The sequence below is a fragment of the Stenella coeruleoalba genome (assembly GCF_951394435.1).
Source record: "Stenella coeruleoalba genome assembly, chromosome: 11".
Classification (NCBI taxonomy): Eukaryota; Metazoa; Chordata; class Mammalia; order Artiodactyla; family Delphinidae; genus Stenella; species Stenella coeruleoalba.
Window position 1 is genome coordinate 61,032,256 of NC_137157.1, and position 27,956 is coordinate 61,060,211.

The 27,956-nt window shown below is 52.2% G+C and overlaps 2 protein-coding genes across 2 annotated transcripts; both read left to right on the forward strand.

The window, feature by feature from the left end:
- Positions 1-190: 190 nt before the first annotated feature.
- On the forward strand, positions 191-11,960 carry LOC307194400 (thiol S-methyltransferase TMT1A-like; the record flags this gene model as incomplete). Its single annotated transcript, XM_079937498.1, is given in 4 exon segments — positions 191-299; positions 5,493-5,762; positions 5,765-5,982; positions 11,709-11,960. Coding segments are annotated over 4 exon segments (849 nt in total).
- LOC307194716 (dixin-like) lies at positions 11,715-13,505 on the forward strand (the record flags this gene model as incomplete). The annotated part of the gene is given in 3 exon segments (XM_079937988.1): positions 11,715-12,879; positions 12,881-13,481; positions 13,485-13,505. Coding segments are annotated over 3 exon segments (1,407 nt in total). The 5' UTR covers positions 11,715-12,094.
- Between the last annotated feature and the right edge of the window lie 14,451 nt (positions 13,506-27,956).

A 27,956-nucleotide genomic window follows, 5' to 3' on the forward strand; every position in this document is an offset into this window, starting at 1 on the left:
GTGTGTCTGTGAATACATGCTTCCACGCCTTTGTACGAATGTCTGTGCAACGTGCTTGTATTTGCCCTCAGACGCTCCTCCCCATTCCCCACCCCTGCCACTTGCCTGTTTAAACGTCCCCAGCTCTCGTCATCTCCCCCACCTGAAGCCACCACCAAACAATTCCCAGCAGTTTCAAACCCAGCCCAAGATGGGGATAAATGCGCTGTTAGCTCTGCTAGAGGGGCAGCCTGAGGAGCCTTTGGAAAAGGCAGCCGACAGGACCGTTGTCACCCTTAGTCCACCTCTAGTCCCGCCCAGTGAGCTGGCCAGGTTGTCACTTCAGACCAAGCCCTTGGGGCTTGAGTGGAGGAGGCTGGGGATGGAATGCCCTTCCTGGTTTCCATTTCAGTTAGACAAGGAGGACTAACGCACAGAAGCCCCTTCTCAGGGATCACAGTGGAGACCCAGGCCCCTTCCCCTCCCTCTCCTCCATATTGGTGTTGGGACAGCTCAGGCCAGAGGCTGAGGGATGCCCAAGGAGACCTTTCAGTGTGTCTGCTGCAGGGTGTGTGTGTGTGAGAGAGAGAGGGAGAGAGAAAGAGAGACACACACACACACCACATCACACACATACACACATACATATATGCATACATAAACACTCCCACACATTCATACACATACACACCATATCACTTACACACACACACACCACATCACTCACATGAACACATACACACATATATACCACATCACACACACACACACACACACACACACACACACACACTCATACACTCCAAAGTCCTTACCCTTCAGCGCTCATCCTCTTTTCCCCACTACCTCCTACCCCAGCCCCCTAGCCCTCCACCCCCTAAACCTACCCAAGTTCCACAGCTGCCCCCCCCCACCTGGATCTGCCCTCTGGAGGCTATGCCCTGCCCATGCCAGGAATCCCTCCCTTCCCCGCCACCCCATTGCTTCCCTAGAGCCTGGCCTGGGAACTCTGGCAGGGCAATGTTGGTGACCCTGAATAAGTCGCTGCCCCACCCTGGGCCACAGCTTCTTCACCAGAGACGAAATCCTCAGGTTCGTGGGGAGAGGGAGCTGGGAGGACACTACAAAGGGGAAATGGTCTGTGGGCTTTTCAGGCCCAGGATGCAGCCTCGCCTCCGGCCACATTTCCCCATTCCAGACCCACCCAGGATCCGCCCATCACCTCCCCATCCCCTCCCCCAAGCGTTCCTGGTGGCTCCAGCCCTCACCAGTCTCTTCCTGTCTCTCCATTCCTAGGCCAACGCCATGAGCCCACTGGGTGCCAGGCTGCCCACAGAAACGCCCTCTGGAGGGCTTCACGAGGAGTGTCAACACCAAGAGGCCGAAGATCAAATTCCTGCCCCACAAGACTGCCCCGTCCATTGGTTCATCTAAACCCAGTCTCCCACCAGCCCATGCCTCTGCTGGCCTCACAGACACCCTGTTAGGAGATTCCAGGCATAATCTTGAGATGAATTCATTTCCAAAGCCTTTCGCAGTTGTCCTTCCGTAATCCAGAGGCTCGCTTCCATCTCTGTAGCGTTCTGTCACACAGACACACAGACACACAGACACACACACACACACACACACAACCCGCCGTGCACATCACTTGTCCTCCCACTGCCCGCCTGGCCTCCCCTGCACCTCTGGACCCAGCTGTGAACAAACAGGGAGCCCAAGTTCCGCAGCCCTGCTTGGTGTCACTAAACCTGTCCAGATACCACGGTCCTGCAGCCCTCAAAGCTGGAAGTGGCTGGTCCTCTCTGGAGAGGTGGGGGAGACATTCTTTCTGGCTCCATTACTCATTGTCCAACCCCTCAAAACACCTCCTCAAATTCCTAAAGTATAAAATATTTAAGGCATAATGTGTTTTCATTGTCTTGGAATTCCAATGATTGCAATCATAACAAAAGCCATGTAATATTTTCTCATGGAATGTAATATCTTAAAAATAAAGTCAAGGGGGCTTCCCTGGTGGCACAGTGGTTGAGAGTCCGCCTGCCGATGCAGGGGACACGGGTTCGTGCCCCGGTCCGGGATGATCCCACATGCCACGGAGCGGCTGGGCCCGTGAGCCATGGCCGCTGAGCCTGCGCGTCCGGAGCCTGTGCTCCGCAATGGGAGAGGCCACAGCAGTGAGAGGCCTGCGTACCGCAAAAAAATTAAAAAAAAATAAAGTCAAATGCCAAAACACATATATGACAGCCAACAGGCTTTCCAGAAGAGACAAATCCATAAGGAAAAGACAACGCAGCAGAAAAGTGGGCAACAGACGTGGATATTATCAGCCAATGCTTATAGAGTACTTACCTAGCATGTGCCTGGCCCTGTTCTAAGCACTTCGCATAGTGTATGTTATTATCTCATTTTAAGAAGAAATTGAAACACAACGAATTTAAGGAAATGGCCCGTGGTCACACAGCTAGTACGTAGAAAAGCCGGATTTGAACCTTGGCAGTTTGAACTACTAGGTAACTTATTAAAAAAGAAAAGAAAGAAACAAAATCAAATAGTAAATATGAAAAAAAATACTCCATTCAAATTAAAGAAATGCCACAGAATAGCAATAAAAAGCCATGTGCACCTGTCAGATTATCAAAGACTAGTTTGCTAACAGTGCTGGAAAGTGCGGGTAACAGAGCGTTCTGTCCTTTGTGCGCGGGGTCATCTATTGGCGCACCTTCGTTAGAGGGCAAGTTGGCAGTAGCTATCAAAATTAAAGACATTTGCCTTTACCTCAATAAACAAAACAAATAAAATGAATACACTTGTCCTTGATCAAGTACATTCACTGCCAGGAGCTTATCCTACAGATGTTCTCACCAAAAGTGCACACATACATGTGGTCTGTACCTCCATTATTTTATACTAGAGAAAAACAGGAAACAGCATAAATGCCCATCAGTGGGATGTGATTCAATGCATTGGGCTACATACATTCAGAGGAATGCTATCTATTGAAAAAAAAAGCCTTTATATACTGATTGAAATTTTACCATTGTATATTGATTGTACAAAATCACTGTAATTTTTAAAATGTCCCAGGAGGCTCATGCTATACCACGTCCATCCCCTCCCCTGTGGCTGGTCCCTGCGGGCCCCACAGTCACCTCCTAATACCCTGGCCACTCCCTCACTCTCACCAGGGACTCTGGCACCTGGTCCTGTGTGATCCTCTTCACCCTGGCACCCTCATCTCCAGGCACGTGACCCACTCAGCATCTTAGCCTGATCATTCCTTAGCTCCTCAGTTCCAGTGACTTTCACGTTCATCCTTTTTCTCTTGTCTCTGCCCTTGTCCCCTCTCTAGACCCTAAACTGGTTCGTCTCTGAAGTTTCAAACTCTGATCTCACACCACGGTACCATTCAAAACTCTCTCACTTTCAGCCGTTGGGTTCTTCAGCCACACCAGCTCGTCCAGTCCTGAACCCAATCATTCCATTTTCTAACCCCCCTACCCTCCTTCACACTTTCTTTCCAGCTTGGACTCCTTGTACCCCTCCTTCTCTGGCCCCTACCCTTCAGTCTCCTACACCTGGATAGACCCCCAGCCCTGTTTAGCCTAAATGCTGACCTTCTCTGCTCTAAACAGCAATGCCTCGTGAAGAAAACCATATCTTCAAGATCCGGTGTCACCACTGACTCACAGTCCCCAGGCTCACCTGCATCCTCTTTGCTACTAAAGGCTTCTCTCTGCCTTCGGTCAGCAATTTCTCCCAGTCCCCCTGGTTGCTGCTGCAAAGTTTCTTTACTCTCTTCCTATCGCTAACCCTGTACCCTACACCCTCGTTCTCAGCAATAGATCATAGCCTTCTTCTTCACTGAGAAAATCAAAGCCCTCTGGTTAAAAACTCTCTTACCATATATACGGGAATAAAGACACAGACCTATTAGAGAATGGACTTGAGGATGTGGGGGGGGGGGAAGGGTAAGCTGTGACAAAGCGAGAGAGTGGCATGGACATATATACACTACCAAACGTAAAATAGATAGCTAGTGGGAAGCAGCCGCATAGCACAGGGAGATCAGCTCGGTGCTTTGTGACCACCTAGAGGGGTGGGATAGGGAGGGTGGGAGGGAAGGAGATGCAAGAGGGAGGCGATATGGGAACATATGTATATGTATAACTGATTCACTTTGTTATAAAGCAGAAACTAACACACATTGTAAAGCAATTATACTCCAATAAAGATGTAAAAAAACAAACAAACAAACAAAAGGAACTCTCTTACCTTCTTTCCCCCACCTGAACTTACCTCCCACCCATCTTTTCTCTCTGCCTCCAGGCTCTGAGGACAGATTGTCTCTCCACCTGCGCCCTGGATGCCAGCGTCCCGCACCTCCTCAGATACAGGCTTCCATTCCGTGGCCACCACTCCCTAGTACAGTCACCCTCTCCTTCTCCCCTGTCCCTCCCCTCCCTCTGACGGCCTTCCGTTTGTCTGCATGCACGTTCATTGGCGCTGTAGGGGTAGAAGCCGAATGTCAGTGGGCTGAGGTCTGAATGAGGTAAGGACGCGGAAACTGTGAGTGCTGAACACAGTTTCTAACGGAGCCTGGCAGTAAGAGGAAGCGAGACGGGAAATTAGCTTGAAAGGAAAGAAAACTCAAGGAAAGGATTATTGTAGGATAAGAGACTTGAGCAGGCAGATTGGCAGAGGAGAAGGAGAAGGGCCGCAAAGAGAGATGTTAAGTATGAGAGGGGGGCGGAGCTAATTAAGGGAGCGAGGCGGGTGGAGGTGGAAGATGGATTTAAGAGTGGGCTGCGCGGTATCCAGCCCTGGCGTAGAGGACAAACGCCCTCGTCTATGGCAGGAATCAGCTAAGGGTGGACAAGGATCTAGATATTCCAAGGTGTGGGCAGAGCAGGCTAGTTCAGAGACGTTTCTAGACTCTAAGAGAATGGCTATTTCTGCTTCCAGAACATTCTGTGGGGCTCTTCTCACCAAATGCTCTACCCAATCATCCTATGCACGCACTTTCTCTGATCTCAGTCCGCGTGACAGTGACTCTCCCTAAAGGAGATCAGCAGTCTCCAAGGAAACCAGGCAGCTCCAGGTGAAAGGTGGGGACTCTGACTCGCTGCGCTTCCCAGCTACACGACCTTGCAGCTACCTTCTGTGAGACTCAGTTTCTCCTTCTGTAAAGTGGGGGATTAAGAGTGTCTGTCTCATGAGTCCTTTCAAGCATTGAAGAAGATAATGTGGAAAATGTACTTAAGGGCTCAGTAAGCGGGAGTTGGAGCACCTGCCCGTGGCGGTTCCTACCGTGTCTTTTCTGGTAGGAGCCCAAGGAGGTTGAGACTTGAGACAGCACTCCCCTTGATGTGTCCTTCATTTGACGACTCGGTGCTACTGGGGGGCTTACAGGGTGTTCCATTCCCCGAGGGGGCGGCGCCACCCCCCACCCCGCTCCCATTCCTCCATCCCCCGTCCCCATGGCTCTCTTTCCTGCACGCTGCCCCTGGCAGTCCTCACCCACCCTCTCTTTCTTTCCGTCTGCATCCTGGTATTTCCCATGTACCTGCTGGACTTCCTGGGCTTGCGGAACCGGATATGCAAAAAATCGCTCCCCTACTTCTTGGCAAGGTTTACTGTGATGTACAACGAACAGATGGCGAGCAAGAAGCAGGAGCTCTTCAGCAATCTACAGGAGTTCGCAGGCCCCTCCGGGAAGGTCTCCCTGCTGGAGCTGGGCTGCGGCACAGGGCCCAACTTCAAGTTCTACCCGCCTGGATGCCGGTGACCTGTATTGATCCCAACCCCAACTTTGAGAAGTTCTTGATCAAGAGCATTGCTGAGAACCGACACCTGCAGTTTGAGCCCTTCCTGGTGGCTGCCGGGGAGGACCTGCACCAGGTGGCCGACGACTCCGTGGATGTGGTGGTCTGCACACTGGTCCTGTGCTCCGTGAAGAACCAGGAGCAGATCCTCCAGGACGTGTGCAGAGTGTGGAGGCCGGTGAGTGCGGGGCGTGAGTAGGGAGAGACCACCTTCACTGCGTGTTAAGCCGCTAGAGCATCGGGCTGCATAGACGCCTGTGGGCTTCAGGTACGGCTCCCATGGGCCTTAGACAAGCCACTTCATTCATTCCTTTGATCATTGATCTATTCAACAAACATTTAAAGAATGCTGACTCTGTAGCAGCACTGTCTTTCCGGGGTGAGAAATGAGCCTCAGAGAGGTTAAATGACTCGCACAAAGACAGATGGCTCATAAAAATGGTAGAGACACAACAAAAATCCAGGTGCCCTAACTTCTAGGTTAAGAAGACCTAGGCCAGAGATCTCACCAAGCCATCCCTCTAGTGGCTCCAACCTGGGGTCACCTAAGTCCCATCACAGACTCCAATTTTCTAACGATGAGAACACTGAATCTCCCGGAGGGCTGCCAGGGCGTCTCCCTTCTGCAACAAATGAGAACGCGTTAAGTGCACGGATAGCCACCTTCATTTATAGCATATATTCTTCATTTTTCACCTTGGGGCCTCAGGAGTTATCTACATACCATTCTCTAGCCCTTTCCTCAAGCAACAGGCATTAATCATTTGTAGAAAATGAACAACTATGCTGGGAAAGAAAGGGAGAGTCAGGGCAGAGCAGTTCTCCAACGACATTGCAGATGGTATCACCTTGCATCTTTGACCTCTGTTAACTTTTCAGAGTTCCTTACGTCATTGTCTTTAATTATAAAGGCAATTAATCAATGTGTCTTACCTGTTTAAAAGAATTCAAAAATTCAAGAAGAACATAGAGGGAAAAATGAAAGTTCTCCCTTCACTTCCTTAAATCCCAGTCCCCTTACCTGTCTCTGTTAGTCACTATGTTAGTGGGTGTCCTTATGGTTGTTTCTTCTTTTAATTCATGTTTCTCCTCTCTGGTGTTTGGCAGTTTTTCTGTCTATCTCAAGTTTACTAATAATTACTTTCGGATTTCAAGTTATATTTGAACCAGTACTTCCCCATCGACATACCAAAAGTATATAGTCATGTGACACCCTCCACCTATTTTGTTTTTTATTTCCAAATCCTCATCCCCTCTTTCCTCTCAACACCATCATCTCTCCATCCCATCTCCTGGGGTTGGTTGAAATAATCTGTCATTTTAATTTCAACGTTCCGCTAAGGATTTTTCCCCTTGTCTTCTATTTCAAAGATCTTTTCTAATTTATAACATAGTTAAAAGTCAGTTTATCATCATCCGTTTACTTGCTATAGATTTTACTAGATTTATTGCTCTCCACTGCTTGATAGGCTTTTGGTCTTCTTTTATCTTGAGATGTCTCTGTTTTCATTCAAATTTAATTTTCATTTGTCTTAACTACCTTCTTGAATAGGTTCCTGAGAAATGGTTCACGGATCTTGCAGATCTGAAAATGTCTGCCTCCTACCCGAATACTTTAACAATATTTTGGCCAAGATTCCTTCCCCCTGGAAGCTGTGAGTCTTTTCCATGGCCCTCGGGCTTTCCAAGTTGCAGATGATAACTTCAGTGCCAGTATAATTCTCTTTCCTTTCAGATAGCCTGTTTTTGTTGTTGATTGTTTTATGTCTGGGCGTTTTTAGGATGTTCACTCTTTTTTTTTTTTTTTTTTTTTTAAGTTCTGAAATTTCACCAGGGTCTAGTGTTCTAAGAACTCAAAGAACTCAAAGCTTCTGATGTATCTCCTCTGGGGTCCAGCAAGAAACCAAACTTCCCCCAACCACTCATTAGCTGGTTAACTTTTTTTTTTTTTTTTTTCCCCCCCGTACGCGGGCCTCTCACTGCTGTGGCCTCTCCCATTGCGGAGCACAGGCTCCGGACGCGCAGGCTCAGCGGCCATCGCTCACAGGCCCAGCCGCTCCGTGGCAGGTGGGATCTTCCCGGACCGGGGCACGAACCCGTGTCCCCTGCATCGGCAGGCGGACTCTCAACCACTGTGCCACCAGGCAAGCCCTAGCTGGTTAGCTTTTCATCCTATTGGTTGAGTATCCCAGCAGGACAATGGGAAAAAGAAAGTCTCCCTTCCCCACTTCAGCCACCATTTTCCCAGTATGCCCCAGATATAGATAGATCGAAAGATGGATGGACCCCTTATTTTCTCTCTTGCACTTGAATCCCTGTTTCCTGCATTCTATCTCTTCCTCTTTCTTAGTTTACCCCTTAGTTTTGATAGAGCATATCCTCCAGCTTTCTGAGAAAGGTGAGGTAAATGTGTTGATAAAATGCATGTCTGAATATTCTTTATACTCAAAAGTAATTGAGGGCTTCCCTGGTGGCGCAGTGGTTGAGAGTCCGCCTGCCGATGCAGGGGACACGGGCTCAAACTAATTCATAGTTTGTACAGCTATAGAATTCTGAGTTGGAAAATGTTTTCCCTCAAAATTTTTACGGTTTTCATTGTCTTCTGGCTGCTAATATTACTGCTGACGAGTTTGAAGTCATTCTGATTCTAGATTCTGTATATGAAACTTTTTTCTCCTCTCTGTAAGTTTGTAGAGTCTTCTCTGTTCCCAGTAAAATGATTTGTTATCTGTTGGAGATTTAGTGGTCCATTTCAACCTGCAAACTTATGTCCTTCAGTTCTGGAAGTTTTTCTGGGATTCTTTCTTTTTCTTTCCTCCCCTTATATTTTCCTTGTTCTCTCTTTCTGGGACTCTTCTTACTTAAATGCTGGACCTCTTTGAACTGGTTCCCTAACTTTCTTATCTTTGATGTCCTATTTCCCTTATCTTTACCCTTTTTCTCTATTTTCTAGACTTCCTTCATATTCTTTTCAAAATAATTTACACAAGTTTTCATTTCTGCTATCATAGTTTTTATATTTCCAAGGGCTGATTTTTTTTTTCTAACTAGGCATTTTTTTATTGTATCCTGTTCTTGTTTCAAGAATAATCTATCTTCTCTTTTTCTTTGAAAATATTAATAAAAGGGAGATTTTTATTTTTAATATTTTCATCTCCCTAGTTAGTCTCTGCTTCCTCCAGATTTTTTTTCCTGTTTGTTTTCTGAGCTTCAGTTTTTATGTTGGAGGCTCTTCTCAGATGACTATCGGTCCGTGACTGATTACTCACATTTCCAGAGGCAGCACTAACAGCTCCATGAGCATGCATGAAGCAGGTCAATGCTAAGCTCTCTGTAGAGTGAGCTAGCTAAGCTATTCACATGGAGAGATTCCAGTAACAGTGTTTTGGGTCTTTCCTTTGCAGCTGGTCAGAAAAATCTTCCAAACCCCTTCCTGGAATCTGTAAGTCTGACTTCTATCATTCTGGAAACCAAATGAGAGAAGAGGGCTGGGGGTCTCAGCACTTGCTTGTAAACTTTACTTCATTCACCATCTTTTCAGTCAGGTGTCTATGCCCCACTGTGCCTTGTTATAAAGACCCTCTGTTTAATCAACTCCAGAGAATAAAACTGAAGTCCTCTGTGGAGGTGGGGAGGAACAGTGTCTGGCTGTTCTGAGGAGGGGAGGGGATTCCAAGGTCCAATGGCTCATAAATAGATTTCAACCAATCTTCTAGATTTTTTAAATCAATTTTATTGAAGTACAATTTGCATACAATAAAATGCATCCATTTTAAGCGTACAGTTGGATCTGTTTTGATAAAGGTATACACTCGGGTAGCCACCACCAAAATAAAGATCTAGAACATACCCGTTACCCGCAAAGGATCTCCTCGTGCCTCGTTATAATCAATGCCCACAACCCTAGTCCCCAAGCAGACACTCATCTCTTTTCTGTCACTACAGAATAGATGTCTCTTCTAGAATTTCATATAAATAGAATTATACAGTAAGTACTCTTTAGTGTCTAGCTTTTTTGCTCAACATAAATTTTTTGAGATTCATCCATGCTGTTGCATGGGTAAGCCTTCATTTCTTTTTATCGCTGAGTAGCACCCCATCACATGAATAGAGCATAATCCATGCCTTTTATGGACATTTGAGTTCTTTCCCATTTGGGGCTATATTGAATACCTGATATGAAAGCTCTTCTACATGTAGTTTTTATGGGCATACATTTTCATTTCTCTTGGGTAAATAAATACCTAGAAGTGGAGTTGCCGGGTCATAAGTAAATATATGTTTAACTTTATAAGAAACTGCAATGTGATTTTCCAAAGTGGTTATGCAATTTTACTTTTCTACCAGCAACAGATGAGCATTCTAGTTGCTCCACACACTCACTAATACTTGATATTATCAATAATTCTAATGGCGGTTTGGTGGATCTCACTGTGGTTTTAATTTGATTTCCCTAATAATTAATAACATTAAGCATATTTTCATGTGTTTACCAGCCATTCATGCATCTTATTCTGTGATGTGTATGATCAAATAATCTACCCATTTTTAAAGTGGGCTATTTGTCTTCTTACCAAGTTGTAAGTGTTCTTTCTGTATGCTACATTCAAGTCCATTGTCAAATATATAAACTATGAATATTTTCTACCAGGCTGACTTGACTTTTCATTTACTTAATGATGTCTTTTGAAAATGTCTTTCCACAAAGTGCTTTTTTTTTTCAATTTTATTTATTTTATTTATTATTTATTTTTGGCTGCATCGGGTCTTCGTTGCTGCATGCGGGCTTTCTCTAGTTGCGGTGAGCAGGGGCTACTCTTCATTGCAGTGTGTGGGCTTCTCATTGCTGTGGCTTCTCTTTTTGTGGAGCACGGGCTCTAGGCGCATGGACTTCAGTAGTTGTAGCACACGGGCTCAGTAGCTGTGACTCGCAGGCTCTAGAGCGCAGGCTCAGTAGTTGTGGCGCACGGGCTTCGTTGCTCTGTGGCATGTGGGATTGTCCCACACCAGGGCTTGAACCTGTGTCCCCTGCATTGACAGGCGGATTCTTAACCACTGCACCACCAGGGAAGTCCCAATAAATATATATTTAATCCATAAAAAGTCACCAAACTTTGTTGTCCTTGGACCTCTATGCCATTCCCCAGTGTTGTGTCCCCAGCAGCAGTGGGCAGGACCCTGCTGGTGCAGTAGACAGGGGAACCAGGAAAGGGCTGCCTTTGAAGCAGGTGTCCCAGCCTCCAGTCACTGAGGGATTGTGAGGTTTGGGTTTTTTGCTACCCAGCAAAGTTGCTGCTTCATTTTTTGCATATTTTAATAGGTTTAGTGTTTTCCCTGAGAGAGTTCTGCAAATTCCAAGAATGGAAAAGAAATAAATGTTTGTCGATGCATATCTCCTCTGTTTGAATATGAGCTGCTATAGGCAAGAGCTGTGCAAAGTCAGCCTCAAGTGGCACTGTTTTATCCACTCTTTCCCAGTCCCTAATAAGGGCTGGGCCACAGCCAGTGCTCAGTGAATGCTTTGTTTCTCTCTCTCTCTCTCTCTCTCTGTGTGTGTGTGTGTGTGTGTGTGAGAGAGAGAGAGAGAGAGAGAGAGAGAGAGAGAGATTTAATGGACTTTTTATTGCATGTCTAGGTGGCAGAGATAAGTCCCATCGCCACACAACTTCCCTCCATTTTTCCACCTGCAAAGGCTCTCTGAGGCAGCTCGTCCCAAATCACGTGTTGTATGTAAATGTCTGGAGTGTGTTTAGTTACTGAGAGATGGGTAAGCCATAGTTACATGCCCTTAGAAACCAGTAAGTTCCCAGCTTCAAAGAAGCAATGGCTCCTAGCGATAAGAAGCCAGGCACGGGGGATGTGCATAGTGTAGTTAAAATATTGAATGTTGGTTTTCTCCGGTAGGTTGGAGATGGGTTTAAATGCCTGCGCCTGTGGGCACGACCGGAGCCGCGCGGCCACGGAGACCACGATGCCGCTGCCGGGGACCGCAGCCTGCGAGGGGAGGCGGCTTCCGCCGAGGCCGGGCTGCTGCGGTGTCTGAGTTGCCAGGACAGCGCGCCTCAGAGCTGGGAGCATCCCCGTCCCTGGGGCCGAGATGCCTGCTTCTCTGTCCTCCCTCCTCCCTCTCGGAACCGGGGCGAGCGGCTCTGGTAGTTGGCCTGCCCGTGGAGTCGTTCTTCGGGCCTCAGCGCGGGGAGACATGCCCGAATTGGGGAGCGCTGTGACTTTCAGCCTCGCACTTCACCCCGGGAAGCCGACTTGCTGAAGCCGGAGCCACGAGGGGGACCATGGGAGGGACGCAAGTCAAATGCCTGACTTCCCCCAGTCCTATCCACAGTGCAAAGAGCGACTCCATTGTAACCCAGTCGGAGGAGAAGGCAGATTTCGTGATTATTCCCTCTGAAGGAATAGAGAACAAAACAGAGGAGACAGACTCTTCATTATCCCGGGACTGGAGACCAGGCAGCCCCCGGCCCTATCTGGAGACTTCATGGGAAGAACAGCTGTTGGAACAACAAGAACATTTGGAAAAAGAAATGGAGGAAGCCAGGAGAATGATATCAGGATTACAGGCCTTACTGCTCAACGGATCCTTACCCGAAGATGAACGGGAGAGGCCCTTGGCCCTCTGTGAACCAGGAGTCAATCCCGAGGAACAACTGATTACAATCCAAAGTCGTCTGGATCAGAGTATGGAGGAGAATCAGGACCTAAAGAAGGAGCTGCTGAAGTATAAACAAGAAGCCAGAAACTTACAGGGGGTAAAGGATGCCTTGCAGCAGAGGCTGACTCAGCGGGACACGTCCGTCCTTCAGCTCAGACAAGAACTGCTGAGGGCAAATGTGGAAGAAGATGAGCTACACAACCAGAACGTGGATCTGCAGAGGAAGCTAGACGAGAGGAATCGGCTCTCGGGAGAATATAAAAAAGAACTGGGGCAGAAGGACCGCCTCCTGAAGCAGTACCAGGCCAAGCTGGAGGAAGCACTTCGGAAACTCTCTGAGGCCATTTACCAGCAGGTGGATCTGAAGCGGGAGCTGGAACACAAAGACATGCTTTTGACTCACTGTATGAAGAGAGGCAGAGGAGGTGACCCACTGCAGCAGTCACAGCCCTCAAAGCAACGGTTTTCTCCTTCCAGTGGCAGGAAAAGGCTCTGCTTCCGTCGCTCACAGAGGGAGCAGCGACCTGCAGCTCGTTCGGGTTGCCCTCCGCAGCCTACACAACAGTGGCCACGACCCTCAGCACCACACCATCGACAGCTTGGAGCAGGGCATCTCCAGCCTCATGGAGCGCCCACGCGCCATGGAGACCCAGAGGAAACAGGACAGAAGGGTTCGGGGCAAGTCACCCAGAACTCAAGCAGGTGGTGAATACCGGGAGTCCTGGCCCCCGCATTCAAAGCTGCCTCACTCACAGAGCTCTCCAGTTGTCAGCAGCGCCTCCACGAAGGTGCTCTATTTCACTGACCGACCACTTACGCCCTTCATGGTCAATATACCGAAGAGGTTGGGGGAGGTGACACTGAAGGATTTTAAAGCAGCTGTTGACCGGGAGGGAAATCATCGGTATCACATCAAAGCACTGGATCCCGAGTTTGGCAGTGTCAAGGAGGAGGCTTTCCACGATGACGATGCCATCGCTGGATGGGAAGGGAAAATTGTAGCCTGGCTGTAAGAAGACCATGGAGAGAATTAACGCTGAGCATTAGATTGAGGGCTTGTGGACCTTGGCAGTCGCTGGCTGCTTCACTCAAGAGAGGAGACTAAAACCAGAATACACTAAGAAGTTTTTCGTTTGTGCTGCCAAAACAGAAGCTTCTCCAAGTGTGACCGCCGTAGGCCAGTCCTGTTTCTAGAAGTGCCTGGCACGTGTGGTCCTTAAAGTCCGTGTCCAAAAGTAGACCACGGGTTCTTGTGGAGTTCCTTGTCCGTGGGAACACAGTGTTTTATTCTACTCTGAGGGCAACAAACCGAAGACCTTAACCAATGGGGATGGGTGATCCCCTCCTATATGGGCATGGCTGCTCTTATCTGGAACCTGGGAACTGGATGTATCACTCTTGTGTGTTACAGTATTATTTTAATTGGCCTCCGTGGTTGCAGCAGAGTACCAGCATTTGTACTCACAGACAAGGCGGAGGTACCAGCTTTTTTGCTTCTTTGCAGCTATTGCAAAGCAAGAACAACTCGTAAGGTGGTACCAAGGATGAAAGCCCACTCTTCAGGAACTATTTGGACTGGACATGGATGGTGCTGACTTGTTGAATGGACTGAAAAAGGGCTGCCCATATTGTGCTATATACTACGCTAAAACCATAATTAAGTAAGAAAAAAATATATATATATTGAATGTTGCAAGAGACGCTCATCTCGGGCTTCCCTGGTGGCGCAGTGGTTGGGAGTCTGCCTGCCGATGCAGGGGACACGGGTTCGTGCCCCGGTCCGGGAAGATCCCACATGCCGCAGAGCGGCTGGGCCCGTGAGCCATGGCCGCTGAGCCTGCGCATCCGGAGCCTGTGCTCCGCAACGGGAGAGGCCGCAGCAGTGAGAGGCCCGCGTACAGCAAAAAAAAAAAAAAAGAGAGATGCTCATCTCCACCTAAGCTCACCCAACACATGGGCACTGTCCATTGTGCTGAACGGTCAAATTTTACAGAGACAGGGAAGGGCAGACCCCCTGCCCAGAGTCACGGGTATAGGAGAGAGAGTTCAAAGTAGGAATTTCCACATCTCAGATATTCACCAAAGCCTAGAGAAAGTTCATCTGGGTCTTCATTGGAGATCACTGATATCTAGATGAAGAAGAGAGGCTCTCGGGGAACCGAGACAGGGCTCTGGACGTCACAAGCTGGATTCAGGAGCTCTGATAGAGATAAGGCCACCCCCAGGCCGGGCCCAGCCCCAGGACCAGAGGCCACACCCCCAGCAGCAGCAGCTATGAAAGCAAAGCCTTCTAGGGCTTGGCTGGCTCCTTTTCAGCCTGTTCTATCTGAAAAGCACCTACATATCACAAAGCCCGTATCAACAACACCTTCAGCCCACAGACCCGGGGGAACTCACTTCAGCCCCAGGGGTCTGCCTTTCCAGCTCCTGAGATCCAGTTACTGGCAACGGGCATCGCATTATGATAAGGTAGCAGCCAGACATGTGCCTGCTCCCGCCTGGGTCCACCAACTGACCCCAGTGTGACCTCCCTCCTCCAGGACTTGGGTTTGACTCATGCTTCCAGAATGGGAACCTGAGGATTACTGCGGCTCCACGATAGCTGGTCCAGGGGTAGCTGTGGAAGGGGCTCAGAGCAGGTGTCAGCTCTCAGGGAGGAGACACCTATCGCTTCCTGAGTACCCAAAAGGGGCCAGGGACCAGTCCCCAGGCACACTGCCACATTTCATTGGCATGACTCTGTGGGGTCATTCCTAGAAAGGAGGAAAGTGAGATTCAGAAAAGATTGTGCACTTACCAGCCATGCACTTACCCTTGGGAGGCTCCCTGGAGCCAGCCAGCACCACCCCTGGGAACCACCATTTGTTCATTCATTCCTCCAGCCAGTATTTATTGAGGGCTTCCAGGCCCCTGCTTCATGGCCACTCAGTCCCTGAGAGCAGCCTGTAGGAAGCCCGCCCAGCTCTCCTGGAGGAGCCTGGCTTGGCTGGGAAAGGGGTTCCTGGACCCCAGGTCCACCAAGGTGTCCCACAGGTATCCCACTCCCTGTCAGCATGCTGCCTCGGTGCCCGGGGAGGGATCTCTGGTTGGGACTGGGGCATCAGCTGGGCAGTGGACCCCTGCACCCAGTAAGTGCTTCAGAGCAGGAAATGTGCTTGCTGTCCCAGGCCTCAGCCTGCGGCGGGTGGGCAGGTCGGGGAGGCGGTCTCTTCTCATTCCTGTGGTTTCAGGTGCCTGGGTGATGTCAGGCCTGAGTGATGCGTGGGACTCACTATGACTGGGGCCCAACTGGGGTGGAGGCATTTCTTTAAAAGCTTATAAATTACTACTTCCCCTTTCAGCCCAGCCCCACCACTGGCCTAGGAGGAGTTGCTCCACAGGTACACAAAGACAGCTTCCCCCTCGCCCTCCTTGATGCTCACGTGTGTCTATGGTACTACAGATCCAAAGAGTCACCCTTCTGGGGATCTCCTGTCCTCCACACTGCAGTGATAACACGTACCCACAAACCTACCTCACAGGCAGCCAGCCCACCTTGGACACACAGGTGCACACTGTCAGCAGCCCCGTGCACGGGCTCACAGCCACACACACACACACACACACACATACACACACACACACACACACACACATACACACACACACACACACACACACGCACACACACAGGCGTCCTCATGCTACTCCCATGCTCACAGGTGTCCTCAGGCACAGATGAGCTCCTACCTGTCAGAGCCCTCAAGCTCCTCCAGGTACCCACAGAAACATGTGTCTTTCCATTGTCACACGTGCTCTGGAGTGTGCACACGCGCCAGTATACAAGGGGCTTACACACGGGCAACAGTCTGCGGGAGCCCGCATTCCATTCCCACACACGCACACCCGTGTATGCAATCTACACAGACCTAGACACACTCCAATCACACACCCACACCAGACACACTCGCCCAAGTCTCCACACACCTTCATACACTCAGGTACACCCTACACAAACAAGTGTGATTTTCAGAATGCCTGGGGTGAGAATGTGAGCCAGCAGGGAGTCGAAGCCAGTACGAAGCCGCAATCCCCAGCCTCACCTCCAGGGGCCGCTGCCCAGTCCGCAGCCCCAGCTCAGCTGCAGAGCCCGCCTCAGGCACAGTCATCCCAGGAGGACTCTTCAGAAGGAGAGGGACATTCTGGAGAGAAGACAGCCCTGAACTCCCCGCAGTGTGTGGGGTGACCTCCCACCGAGGTGGGCAGGGATTCCAAGAGGGGAATCTGAATGGGGGCAAGTGAGTGGAAGAGAACCGCGGGGAATAAGGAGCAGATGCGAAAAGGAAGACCAGGAGGTCCTGGAGGGAAACAGGAGACAGGGAAGGACTGGGGGCAGAAGAAGAGAGAAATGGAAGGAGATTGAAAGGATGGTGCCGGCGGGGGGGCGGGGGGAGGGGAGGGGGAGGGGAGGGGAGGGGAAAACTAGAGGGAGGAGTTAGGGAGACACGTGAGAGGTGAGAAGGGAAAGAGGGCATCTGAGACAGCGACGAGGCTGAGAGCACCTCTTCCAGGACCAGGAAGGGGGTGGCGCTTTCTGTCTCCTAGACCACCCTCCACCCTGCCCCACCATCAGCAATCCCCTAGGGGGTGTACTCTGCCCCAGTGCCTTGGCCAGCCCTAACCTGCCACCTGCCTGACACCCGTGTGAGGATGACTTCCAACAAGACCCAGGTGGCAGGTGCCCCAGGAGGGGGCCCTGGGGTGTGATCACCTCTCAACCCGACTCACCCAGCTGCTCCCCTAGGGTGTGGAGAAAGCTGGGAACCCTGAGACAGAGCTGGAATCCCTCCTGCCGGCTGCAGGGAGGCCTACTGCCTCCCGCTCAGGGCTCTGTGGAGTAAGAAGTCGAGCCATAAAAATGCCGAGATTTGCAGACTTTCCGAGCTGGGCAAGTTCCAGGTTCTCGCCCCTCTATGCCTAAGCTGTCACCCCATATTCCCTGTCCTCCCAACCCTGGAGGGCTCCGTCCATTTCTCACAGGGTAGGTGGTGAGCCTGGTAAGCTGGAAGGTTCTGAGAGAGCAGCTCAGATTACAGAGGAGCAAAGGAGGCCTCGGACCCGGCATCTTGTCCACCAGCTCTTCACCCTGGACGCACTCCCAGAACCCCTGTCCCTCCAGTCCCTCCGAGAGCGCTCCAAGAGCTTCACATCATGCCTAGAGCCCCCCTTGGGCCATTTGCCACAGGTTCTGCCTCTCCCAACTTCTGTGCCCCAGAACGCAGGCCCAGACGGAGGAACAGTGACTGCTTATTGGTTGGATACCCCAAGTGACAGGGAGAAAGGTACAGATGAAAATATTGAAGTTCAGAGAGGTGGCCTGTCTTGTCTGCGGGCCTGTGGAGCAGACCAGCAATTGAGATCGAAAGGCAGGAGGAGGCTGAGCCATCCTGGCCTGCTCTTCCTCCAGTTTCAGCCCTACGGCTCAGCCTTCCCCCTCCAGCGGAGCCCCAACTCAACCCCTACTCCTGTACCCCACCCCTCCCACCTGTGTGGGACACACCTCAACTCCCCGCTCCAGACCCACACCCCACTCTACACCCATCCCACTCCCTCCCCCTCCCCAGGAGCACACCATCCCCCATCACTCCCTCCTCCCTCCCTCCTCCGGAAAGCCGAAGTCAGACCCCTCCATCCTCCCCCATTCCCATAGCGCTGCAGCCCCTGCGTCTGCCTACGTCTCTCCCCTGCTTAAAACCCTTCAATGGCTCCCCCCTCACCTTGAGACAGTGTTCACTCCTCAGCCTGGCATTCAACACCCTTGCGAACTTCTCTGGCCTCATCTCCACCCACTCCCCCCAACACCCAGGCCCCTGTCTGCTCCCCACCACCACCCTGCTTTCAGGTCCTGGCTCCGCCTACCGGGCTTAGCTTCTGTCTCACCCCAAGCAGCCCCACACCACCATTCATGGGGTTCACACGCGGCAAGAGCCACTGCAGCGCCTGGGGCCCCAAGCGCCATCCTCGGGAGAGTTGGCTCGAGGACGGCAGATGCACATCTTGCTGACACACAGCTCCCTGCTCACCTTAATCCCCTCAGACTCGACAAGGGTAATGGGTGGCCGGGAGGGCCTGAGACACCACCACCACCCTCCGCCTGCCTGCGGGTCTCTGAGGCCTCTGAGGAGCCACCAGAGGCCCCCAAGTGCATCTCCCTCCTCAGCGGCTTTCCCAGCTCCTTCAATTCCCGGAGCAACTAGAGCAGGGAGGCCATGCATGTGACCCTGCCCTTGGGCATCTTCCGAGCTGGAAAGTGAGGAATGATCCTGTAACCCGGGGGCCAGACAGACCCAGGGACAAAGCCAGACCAGGCAGCAGGTGGACACGAGCTGGTGGATGATGGCGGCCACAACGGTCATCACGGCTACTCCTCATTGAGCGCTTACTAAGGGCAAGACTCCAAGCTGAGCAATTTATAGATGTAATCCTCCCATTACATCTATGGAGAAGATATCATTCTTATTTTACAGACTGAAAGAGGAAGCGCAGAGAGATCTAGCAATCTGTGTGGCATCGTACAGCTCACCAGTGCAAGAGCTGAAACGTAAACCCAGACCTGCCGATTCCAAAACCCGTGCCCTCTCCACTCCATCTCACAGCCACTCCAAACTCCAGGTGGGGATTGGTTACTTCCCTTCCAAAGAGGCCTCAAGGGCTCCCCACTGCCAAGAGCAGAACCTCCCCCTGCTGAGGTGCCCCACGATCTGGCCCCTGACTGCCTTCTGCCGTCACCCCACCCACACCCACTACGCTTCGGATGGCAATCTTGCCATGTTCCCAGTTGAGCCCTCTGAGCTTCGCTGTTCGCTCAGGCTCTAACATCTGCCCCCGTTTTACAGGTGAGAAGACGGAGGATTAAGAATGTTAAGTAACTAGCCCAAGGTTACACAGTCAGGAAGCAATCGAGCCTGGTTGGAACCCAGGTCATTAGAGCATCAAGTAATAAAGCATTCATTTGTATTACAGACAATCCGGGAAGGGGAATTAGTAGGACATTCTGCCAGTGGCGCAGAAGAAGGTAGGGGAGAGTAATCGGGTTGGTTCCAGAGTGGAGGACCAGGCTAGGCCTTCAGGAATGGCAGGGTCTGGATGGGTGAGCTTGAGAGGGGAAATTCTAAGAAAACTACAGACAAGAGAAAAAAGAGACAGAGAGAGAAAGGCTGGTCAAAATTAGGGAGGCAATGTACATGGTGGAGAGGGCCGTGTCATGGGGAGGCCTGCAGTGTCCTCCAAATTACTGTGTGACCTTGAGCAAGTCCTTTCCCTCTCTGGGGGATGCCTTGTCTGCAAATGAAGGATAGATGAGCCTTGATGGTCTCTAGGGTCCCACCTGGCCCTGACATCTTAGGATTCTGACTGTGTGTGTTTCCACTGGGCCTTAAAACATAGGATCTGATCCCAGACCCATTGACATGGGGCACAGGCTTGGAAACCAAGAGCAGACAGGGGCCAGTCGTCAACATGGCACATGACAGGGCACACTGAGGGTTGGCCCCAGTTACACACCGAGGATGGCCCATGCATCCTTCTTTTCCACACATCCGTGCTGTACATGTGGACTCCCTGCGGTGGGTCCAGTCCTATGGAAGCTGGAACACAGGGATGAATGAGTCGAGGTGGAATTGTGGGCTCATGGGGGAAGGTCCAGGACATGTCCAGCACAAGCTAAAAGCCCAGGCCCCAGCGCCTCCTCAGGGAAGGGGAAGGGAACGGGGGTCCCTGAAGAAGGGGAAGAGAAAACATCCTGAGGGGTAAGGTGAGGGTGTCAGGACTAGAATAAGTGGTCTGTCCAACTGGAGGACATTTGGGGAACAGAATGGTCCCCAATCAAGTCAGCATTGCACCCAAATATAGAGTACATTCCGGACCATCAGCAGAGAGGTTGTTCTCCCTTGGGTCTCTGTGGTACAAAAACACAGATGCACTGGAGAGCTGGGGCAGAAAATGTACCACTAGAGACTGTGGACACACATATGTGTGCACACGCATGCACACACGCATGCACACACACAGAAACTCCTGCACAAAGACCCCCAGATCAGATCATCCATCCCCCTCACCTCCACACTGAGCCTTCAAAGTGCCCTCCCTCCCCAGAGAACACGCCCTTCGTGTGCCAGTGACACACAGCCCTGAAAGCCAGAAGGTCTCGCTGTCTCACCTCGGTCCCTCTTGCTGCAGTTCCGATGCGCCGGCTTCCTTTCTGACTCAAGAGGTGGCAAACAACCAGGCCCACCCACCTCTGCGCGGCTGACCTCCACCCTCTGGCACGTGGGCTCACCTCTTATCTTTCCTGCCTCTTTGATCTCCATCTCTTGCCCTCAAGAACCCTGTCTTATTCACCACTGAACACTAAACTAGGGGATGAGTGAGCCCTTGGGAGCCCACCTGGTCCTCCAGTGGCCAGCCCCACTGGACCCTCAAGATGTATCAAAGAGCTTGAGACTACCAGGACGCAGAGTGAGTCCTAAGTGAGGAATATGTGTCCTTAATTATCCCACTATCCCATCTCCTGAGTAGGAAGTCCTTCTTGAAGTCTAGCCTCAAGCCCTCATGCCATGGTATGAGTCAGTGTGCCACCTCTGTTGGAGTCAGGAGACCCAACTGGATGAGGCTACACTGGGTGGCCAGAGGAGTCACCTTCCTGGAAGGGGATGAGGCCAGGAGGGAGGTTGCGCAGGCACGGGGCCCAGGGCTCCACCAAGCAACTGTCATGGCTCCGACGGAGATGGGGGCGCCTGCCAACGTACCCCGCCCCATGATCTCATAGCTGCGTTTGCCAGGCGCTGGCTCAGGGAGCAGGCGCTGGCAGCAGGGGTTGGGCACAGAGCCCAAGGACAAGAAGGCGGGAAGGCCTCAAGGGACAACAACAGAGCCGTCTCCACGGGGCTGAGACGCGAGGTCCCTCCAGCCTCCAGATGCCACCTTTGGCTAGTGACGCCCCATCTCGGCTCCTCTCCCCAGGCCCCCCGATTGCCCACCCACCCCCAAAGGACAACAGAAAAGGGGAAGAGAGACTCCCTCTTCCTCCCCAAGGGTCAGTCTCTCCATTTGCATCTCTTTCGGCTTCTCTCTGCTCCAAATCGCTGGCCCTGAACAGGATGCTACCATTTCGAAGCATGGAGAGCTTGTGGGCGGGAGACGGATGGCCAGATATTGCCGTTCTTGAGGGTGCCACAGGCACGCATCTAAATGCCAGCTAAAAGTCACTATGAATCCCTAAATAGATGCCTCTGTCCTGGTCAGGCTGTCCCCAGAGGTGTCAACCCTAGTCCCAAGGCTCTCCTGAGTATTGATCCTCAACTCTTCATCCCGAGGAGGCCCCCCCACAAGAACTCCCCTCCACCCACCACGATATCCACCTCTGGGGTCAAGAGACCCCTCCACGCGGCTCTAGTTGGATAAAATGCCACTCTTGGACTCAGCACGGGGACACCTGGTGGAAACCCCAGGCCTCAGAGTGAAGAGTCATCTGCGTCTGAGGACTGCAGTCAGAGCCCTGCTGGGCCATCAGAGGCTCCATTTGCCTCTTGATTCGAAGGTGAATCCCTCAGTTTGGGCGGACAGCTCTGTCCCTCGGGGTGCTCTGTCTGCTCCCCATTGCACTCTCACCTCAGCCAGCCTTCCTCTGCATGCCTCCCTCTCCCCAGCAGGGAGCCCTAGCCAGTCGTACCCCTTCTACCTGCTCAGCCCTGCTTCCTGGCTGACCCTCCTACAGGGCGCCACCCGGGATTTGCCCCTCTCCCTCCTCAACCACTGCCCAGCACTACTGCCCGAGGCACGTCTGCTGTTCCCACCTTGGACCGCAGCCTGGGATGTGCCGGTCACCCTGCAGTGAACGCCTCGGAAACCACAGCAGTGGTTTTCCTCAAATCCTGGGTCTATCCCACCCTCTCCCCCACCCACAGAATCTATCCTCCCCTCCCAACTCCTGGCCTTCCAGGTCCCTCTCTGTATAGGAAGTGGGTAGACTAAGGGTCCCTCCCATTCAGGAGCTCTGTGAATCTGAGGTTTCTCTCCGCCGCCCCAAGCCCAGGCCCAGGCCCGAAGCAGCCACGCATGGAGACGGACTGACTGCAGGTCTGCCGTCATCATCATCACTGTCGGCGCCCTGGCCCCTGAGAAGGAGGCAGGAGGCCTTATGAGCATCCTCCCTCCACTTCTCAGAATCTCCCTCAGTCTCCCAGAGGCCCCACACTCCTCCCTCATCTCTCTCCCCAGACGTCCCAAGAAAAGCCACCTGGACGGTCCACAGGCCGAAACTCAGCCAAACTTCCTGGAGAGGAGGAACTGGCTTGAGCCCGCACCACATTTCTATGTCATTTCCAAGTGGCTCCAATTGGGCTGGGCAGATGTGTGTCAGATCAATCCCCACCCAGGAGGTGGGGCAAATTCCCGGGGTACCAGGTCACTGAGCCAGCGCTCTGAGGCATGGCTCCTGGGGACAGGCTGGCTCCAGAATGATGACGTCACTAGGATGCTAGGTGCCTGCTGTTCCCCCTGTCTGCCCCTACTCCAGGAAGGCCTTGTCCTTTTTCAACTGGTCCACACCCCCCCGCTCCGGGAAGCCTTTCCTGGACAACCCCACCCAGCTCTTACCACAACTTATTCCCAGTTCCCTAGTGACTTAGGTCCAAAGTTTTCCGTGTATTCAGTTGCCCGCGTTTACGTGCTGCCTTGCAAATGTTCTCATAGAGCTATGTATCTTGAGACTTCCCTGGTAGTGCAGTGGTTAAGAATCCGCCTGCCAATACAGGGGACACGGGTTCGATCCCTGGTCTGAGAAGATCCCACGTGCCACAGAGCAACTAAGCCCGTGTGCCACAACTACTGAAGCCGGTGCGCCTAGAGCCCGTGCTCCGCAACAAGAGAAGCCACCGCGATGAGAAGCCCGTGCATCGCAACAAAGAGTCGCATCGCAACAAAGAGTCGCCCCCGCTCGCCGCCACCAGAGAAAGCCCGCGCGCAGCAACGAAGACCCAAGGCAGCCAAAAATAAATAAATTAAAAAATTTTTTTAAAGCTATATATCTCATGGTCGTCACTAGCTGGGGGTCCCCGTATTAATCCAGCCCGTTTTGCTAGAGGATTAGTTTCTGCCCTTAAGGAGTGCCAAGAAAGACTCTGAAATCTAAGTCACATCTCCTCCTGCAATTTTGACAATCAAGCAGTCTCAGTGATGAAACTCCCAACAATGAGCAGCTTCTCCCCATGACCAAGTTCTTGCCTTGGTTACCAACAATAAGGCTGTATCCCAGCAGGAATCTCCGGGGAGTATCTAGACTAGGTCAGCTCTTCCTCAAGGGAAGCTTCTCACTTTGGAACACTGCGAACCCTTCCCAGATCAGGTTCCCTCTTCCCGGCCTCTGGAACTCGGCTGAGAACTAATGCAGTGTCCCCGCCAACACACTGGGGTCCCTCAGCCACTGCAGTAGGATGTAGGGAGAGGCTGACGTGGGATTGAATCTACACTAATTGTGAGGGCTTCTTTCAGTGCTCTGGACCTTGATTTCCTTACCTGTAAAATGGGCACAACGGTAAAACGGAATTGACATGTGTAAATCAGGCTGAGGGAAGTACCACCTTTTGCAGAGGAGGATGCTGCAAGTCACCTCAAAGTCACACAGCTAGTTCCAGGGATGCATTCATTAACCCAGAAACTCTTTCGTGAGTCCCTACTGAAACGAGCAGAGGACTAAGTTTATCTGCTTATCTAGGTAAACTTATGGCAGGAGGAGGCAGACCTGTGAGTGGGAAGCATCAGTAGGATGGAATATGAACAAATTGCTAAGGGCTCACAGAAAGGGAGCAGCAGCCCCTCCCCAGCATCTCCTTCTGAGTCCAGAAGGCTCTTTTAACTTCATTTCAATCATAAAAGACAGTTTGGTACAGTCAGCCAATGAGGCTTCAGCAGTGAGACTCCAGAGGGTAGCTTGCCCTGGATGCTGCAAACTCCTGGGCTGCCCCAGAACCCCCCTCGACTCCCCAGGGGCAGCTCCAGACCAGCTGCTCAGACAGGGCACAGACAGGCTTGCTCAGAGAGGCTCTCTTCATTGGCAGAGGTGAGGAGGGACAGGAAGGCAGACTCCTGTCTATGGGAGCTAATGTGGGTCAAGGGCACCTTGTGGGGAGGGGCAGCAGGAAGCAATGTTGGGTCCAGGCAGCAGCTGCCCTGCCGAGGGAAAGAGACAGAGGGCAGGGCCCAGACCTGGGTCTTCCTGCCCAGGAATGACATCAGCCAGTTGAAATTCCCAGCCCAGTGGGCACCCTGGAGGACTGTGGGGGAGGGTGGGACTTATGCTCCTCCCCACCCCCACTGACACCCCAGCGGGAAATGCTCTGAGCTCGACAACATCTCTCTGGCCATGGACTCAGTGCTCCTGTGGCCCTTGAATGATGGGGCAGAAGCCAGGTCATTAGGCAGGAGAGACTGTCATTAATGCAGGCGATGCCACTGCCACACGGACAATGGCAAACAGTCATTAGTGGCTGTGTCACACGGGTGAGGCAACGCTGGCGAGGTGCAGGGAGCCGCCCCTCCCCCAGCGCAGCTCACACACACTCGCTCACTCACCTGTGCACACACGCCGAGGAGAAAGCAGGCCCACACTGCCCCAGTACACGTTCACGCACTCACACACTTGCCCACTCACATGTTCACACACACACACACTCACAAAGGGCCTGAACAAACGCACTGCCCAGAAGGGCCCACAGGATCTGGAATGCCCCTCCACCCACATCTGAAGGGCAGGGTCCCTGGATCCTTCCACAACCGGGTACCCAGACACACAGGTATCGCCCCCTGACTTGAGATGGACACACAGACCTCCAAGGGCCCCAAAGGAGACAGACTTCAGACACCCCCTCCCATCCCACCCGCTCCCTGCTTCGAAGGACCAGCACCCGGGACAGAGAAACCACGCAGAGTGCAGAAGCAGGCAGGGTACGCGTGTCCTGAGGGTGGGGACCACATTGGTTTTAACACTGTAACCCCCTCCACACCCCCAGCCCTAACGGCTAGCACATGCCCTGCCTTACTTGAACCCCCAAGAAATGATCTACTGTAAGTATGTTTCTAAGCACTTTTCTGAGCCCCCCAGCAGGTGGAAGGGAGCAGGGCACCAGCTGAGTCCTAGGTTCAGATCCAAGCTCTGCTACCTTCTGGGTGTATTCGTTTCCTGCTGCTGCTGTAACCATGAACTTAGCGGCTTAAAATAATGCAATTTCATTGTCTTACGGTTTGGAGATCAGAAGTCCAAAATGGGTCTCCACAGGCTAAAATCAAGGTGCTAGCAGGGCTGCGCTCCTTCTGAAGGTACTAGAGGAAGATCACTTCCCCACCTTTTCCAGATTCTAGAGGCCACCCACCTTCCTTGGTCCCCTTCCGTCTTCAAAGCAACAGGAGTCTCTCTCACAGCATCACTCTCCTGACACCCTCTCCCACATTTAAAGGACCCTTGTGATTACATTGGGCCCAGTGTGATCATTCAGAGTAACCTCTCCGTCTCAAGAGGCTTAATTTATTCACGTCGGCAAAGTCTGTGGCCATGGAAGGTAACATAATCACAGGCTCTGGGGGTTAGGACATAGACATTTGGGGCGTCCAAGACATTTGGGGGGCCCATTATTCTGTCTACCACACTGGGAGACCTTGGATAAGTCCTTTAACCCCCCAGAGCCCCAGCATCTTCAACTGTAATCTAGAAATAGCTCCTGCCACATGGGTGGTCGTGACGATTTAGAAAGCCACATGAATGGGAAGCTCTGTGCCTCACGCTGGGGGCGGGGGGTGTCCTGGGCCAGCAGCGCTGCCCTCTCCCTTTTGGGCTTCCTGAGGATAGAGGAAAAGGAGCAAGTTGCAGGAGAAAGCTGAGTAAGGCATCTCAGAGGCTAGAGAGGGGGTGGGTCTCTGGGGGCTCAGGCAGGAATGGGAGGAGGTACGGGGGTCTGTGAGGGTCCCGGGATCTGGGCAGCTGTGAGGCCCTGCCTGGAGGGCAGCCACCCCACACGGCTACGGACACACACACCTGCAGTGACCTGGGATGGGGCAGCAGGCGTGCGCTCCTGACTGATCCTACCTTCCTCTCCCTCATCTGCCGCCATCTGTTTGCAGGACTCTGGGGCCAGCGGGCAGGCAGGAGCCCCAGTCCAGGCTGCTATTACCCTGCTAAGTTCAGAGTGCGGAACAGTGACCCAGGAAGATAAACCCCACAGAGAGGAATCACCCGCTACAAAACACTGGTTAGGCCCCAATCTCGCGCAGCGCTGTCTGCCCACTCAGGAGGCAACAGGCCACCTCAGAGAGGAGCTGAGGTCGTCAGACTCCCACTGGTCGGTCCTGCTCCATCCAGCAGCCCAGGCCATGGCGGGGGGAACTCCAGTCCTGCACCCTGCTCCGTCTCTCCTCACCCCACCTTCCCTTCCCTACCCCTCCCTGGTCCATCCCCACCCCGGCTCATCCCCCCCTCTCCCAGCCCCAGCTCCTCCCAGCTTCCCCCAGAACCTCAGAGCTTGACTCAGGAACTAAGACTCCAATCGGGGCTTCCCTGGTGGCGCAGTGGTTAAGAATCCGCCTGCCAACGCAAGGGACACGGGTTCAATCCCTGGTCCGGGAAGATCCCACATGCCGCGGAGCAACTAAGCCCGTGCGCCACAACTACTGAGCCTGCACTCTAGAACCTGCGTGCCACAACTACTGAAGCCCGCGCACCTAGAGCCCGTGCTCCACAACAAGAGAAGCCACTGCAGTGAGAAGCCCGCACACTGCAACAAAGAGTAGCCCCTGCTCGCCGCAACTAGAGAAAGCCTGTGTGCAACAACAAAGACACACCGCAGCCAAAAATAAAAATAAATAAAATAAAACAAATTTATTTTTTAAAAAGAAAGACTCCAATCAACAGGAGGAAGCCTGGGCTGAGGGCTGCATTTAGAGGCAGAAGATCCAAGTGCCAATCCCACAGCTCTGCACGATGAGGCGGCAGGGATGCCTGGCCTGCCAAGCATTGCTGGGGAGATGAAACTGGGTCACCTGTTGGAGTGCTTTCTGTAAGCCTGGGTACTAATCTGAGTTATGGGGACATATGGAAGGACTTCTTCCTCCTTTTCTCCCAGAGACGCAGTGGGCAGGGCTGGCCTTGGACTGACCTTTCATAGACAGCTGTCTTGGAGACTCCCCACATCTCACTGCATCGGGAGATCCCCAGCAGGTGCTGGAGGAAGGAGATGGAAGGATGGAGAGGGAGGGAGCACTCTTCTAATTCCTAGAGGGGATGCCGCCCAATTCATGAATCACTGATGAAGCCAATTAGATCTTCAATTTTTTAAAAAAGAACAGAAAGAAAGGGACTTCCCTGGTGTTCCAGTGGTTAAGACTCCGCACTTCCAGAGCAGGGGGCAAGGGTTCAATTCCTGGTCGGGGAACTAATATCCCACATGCCATGCGGCGCA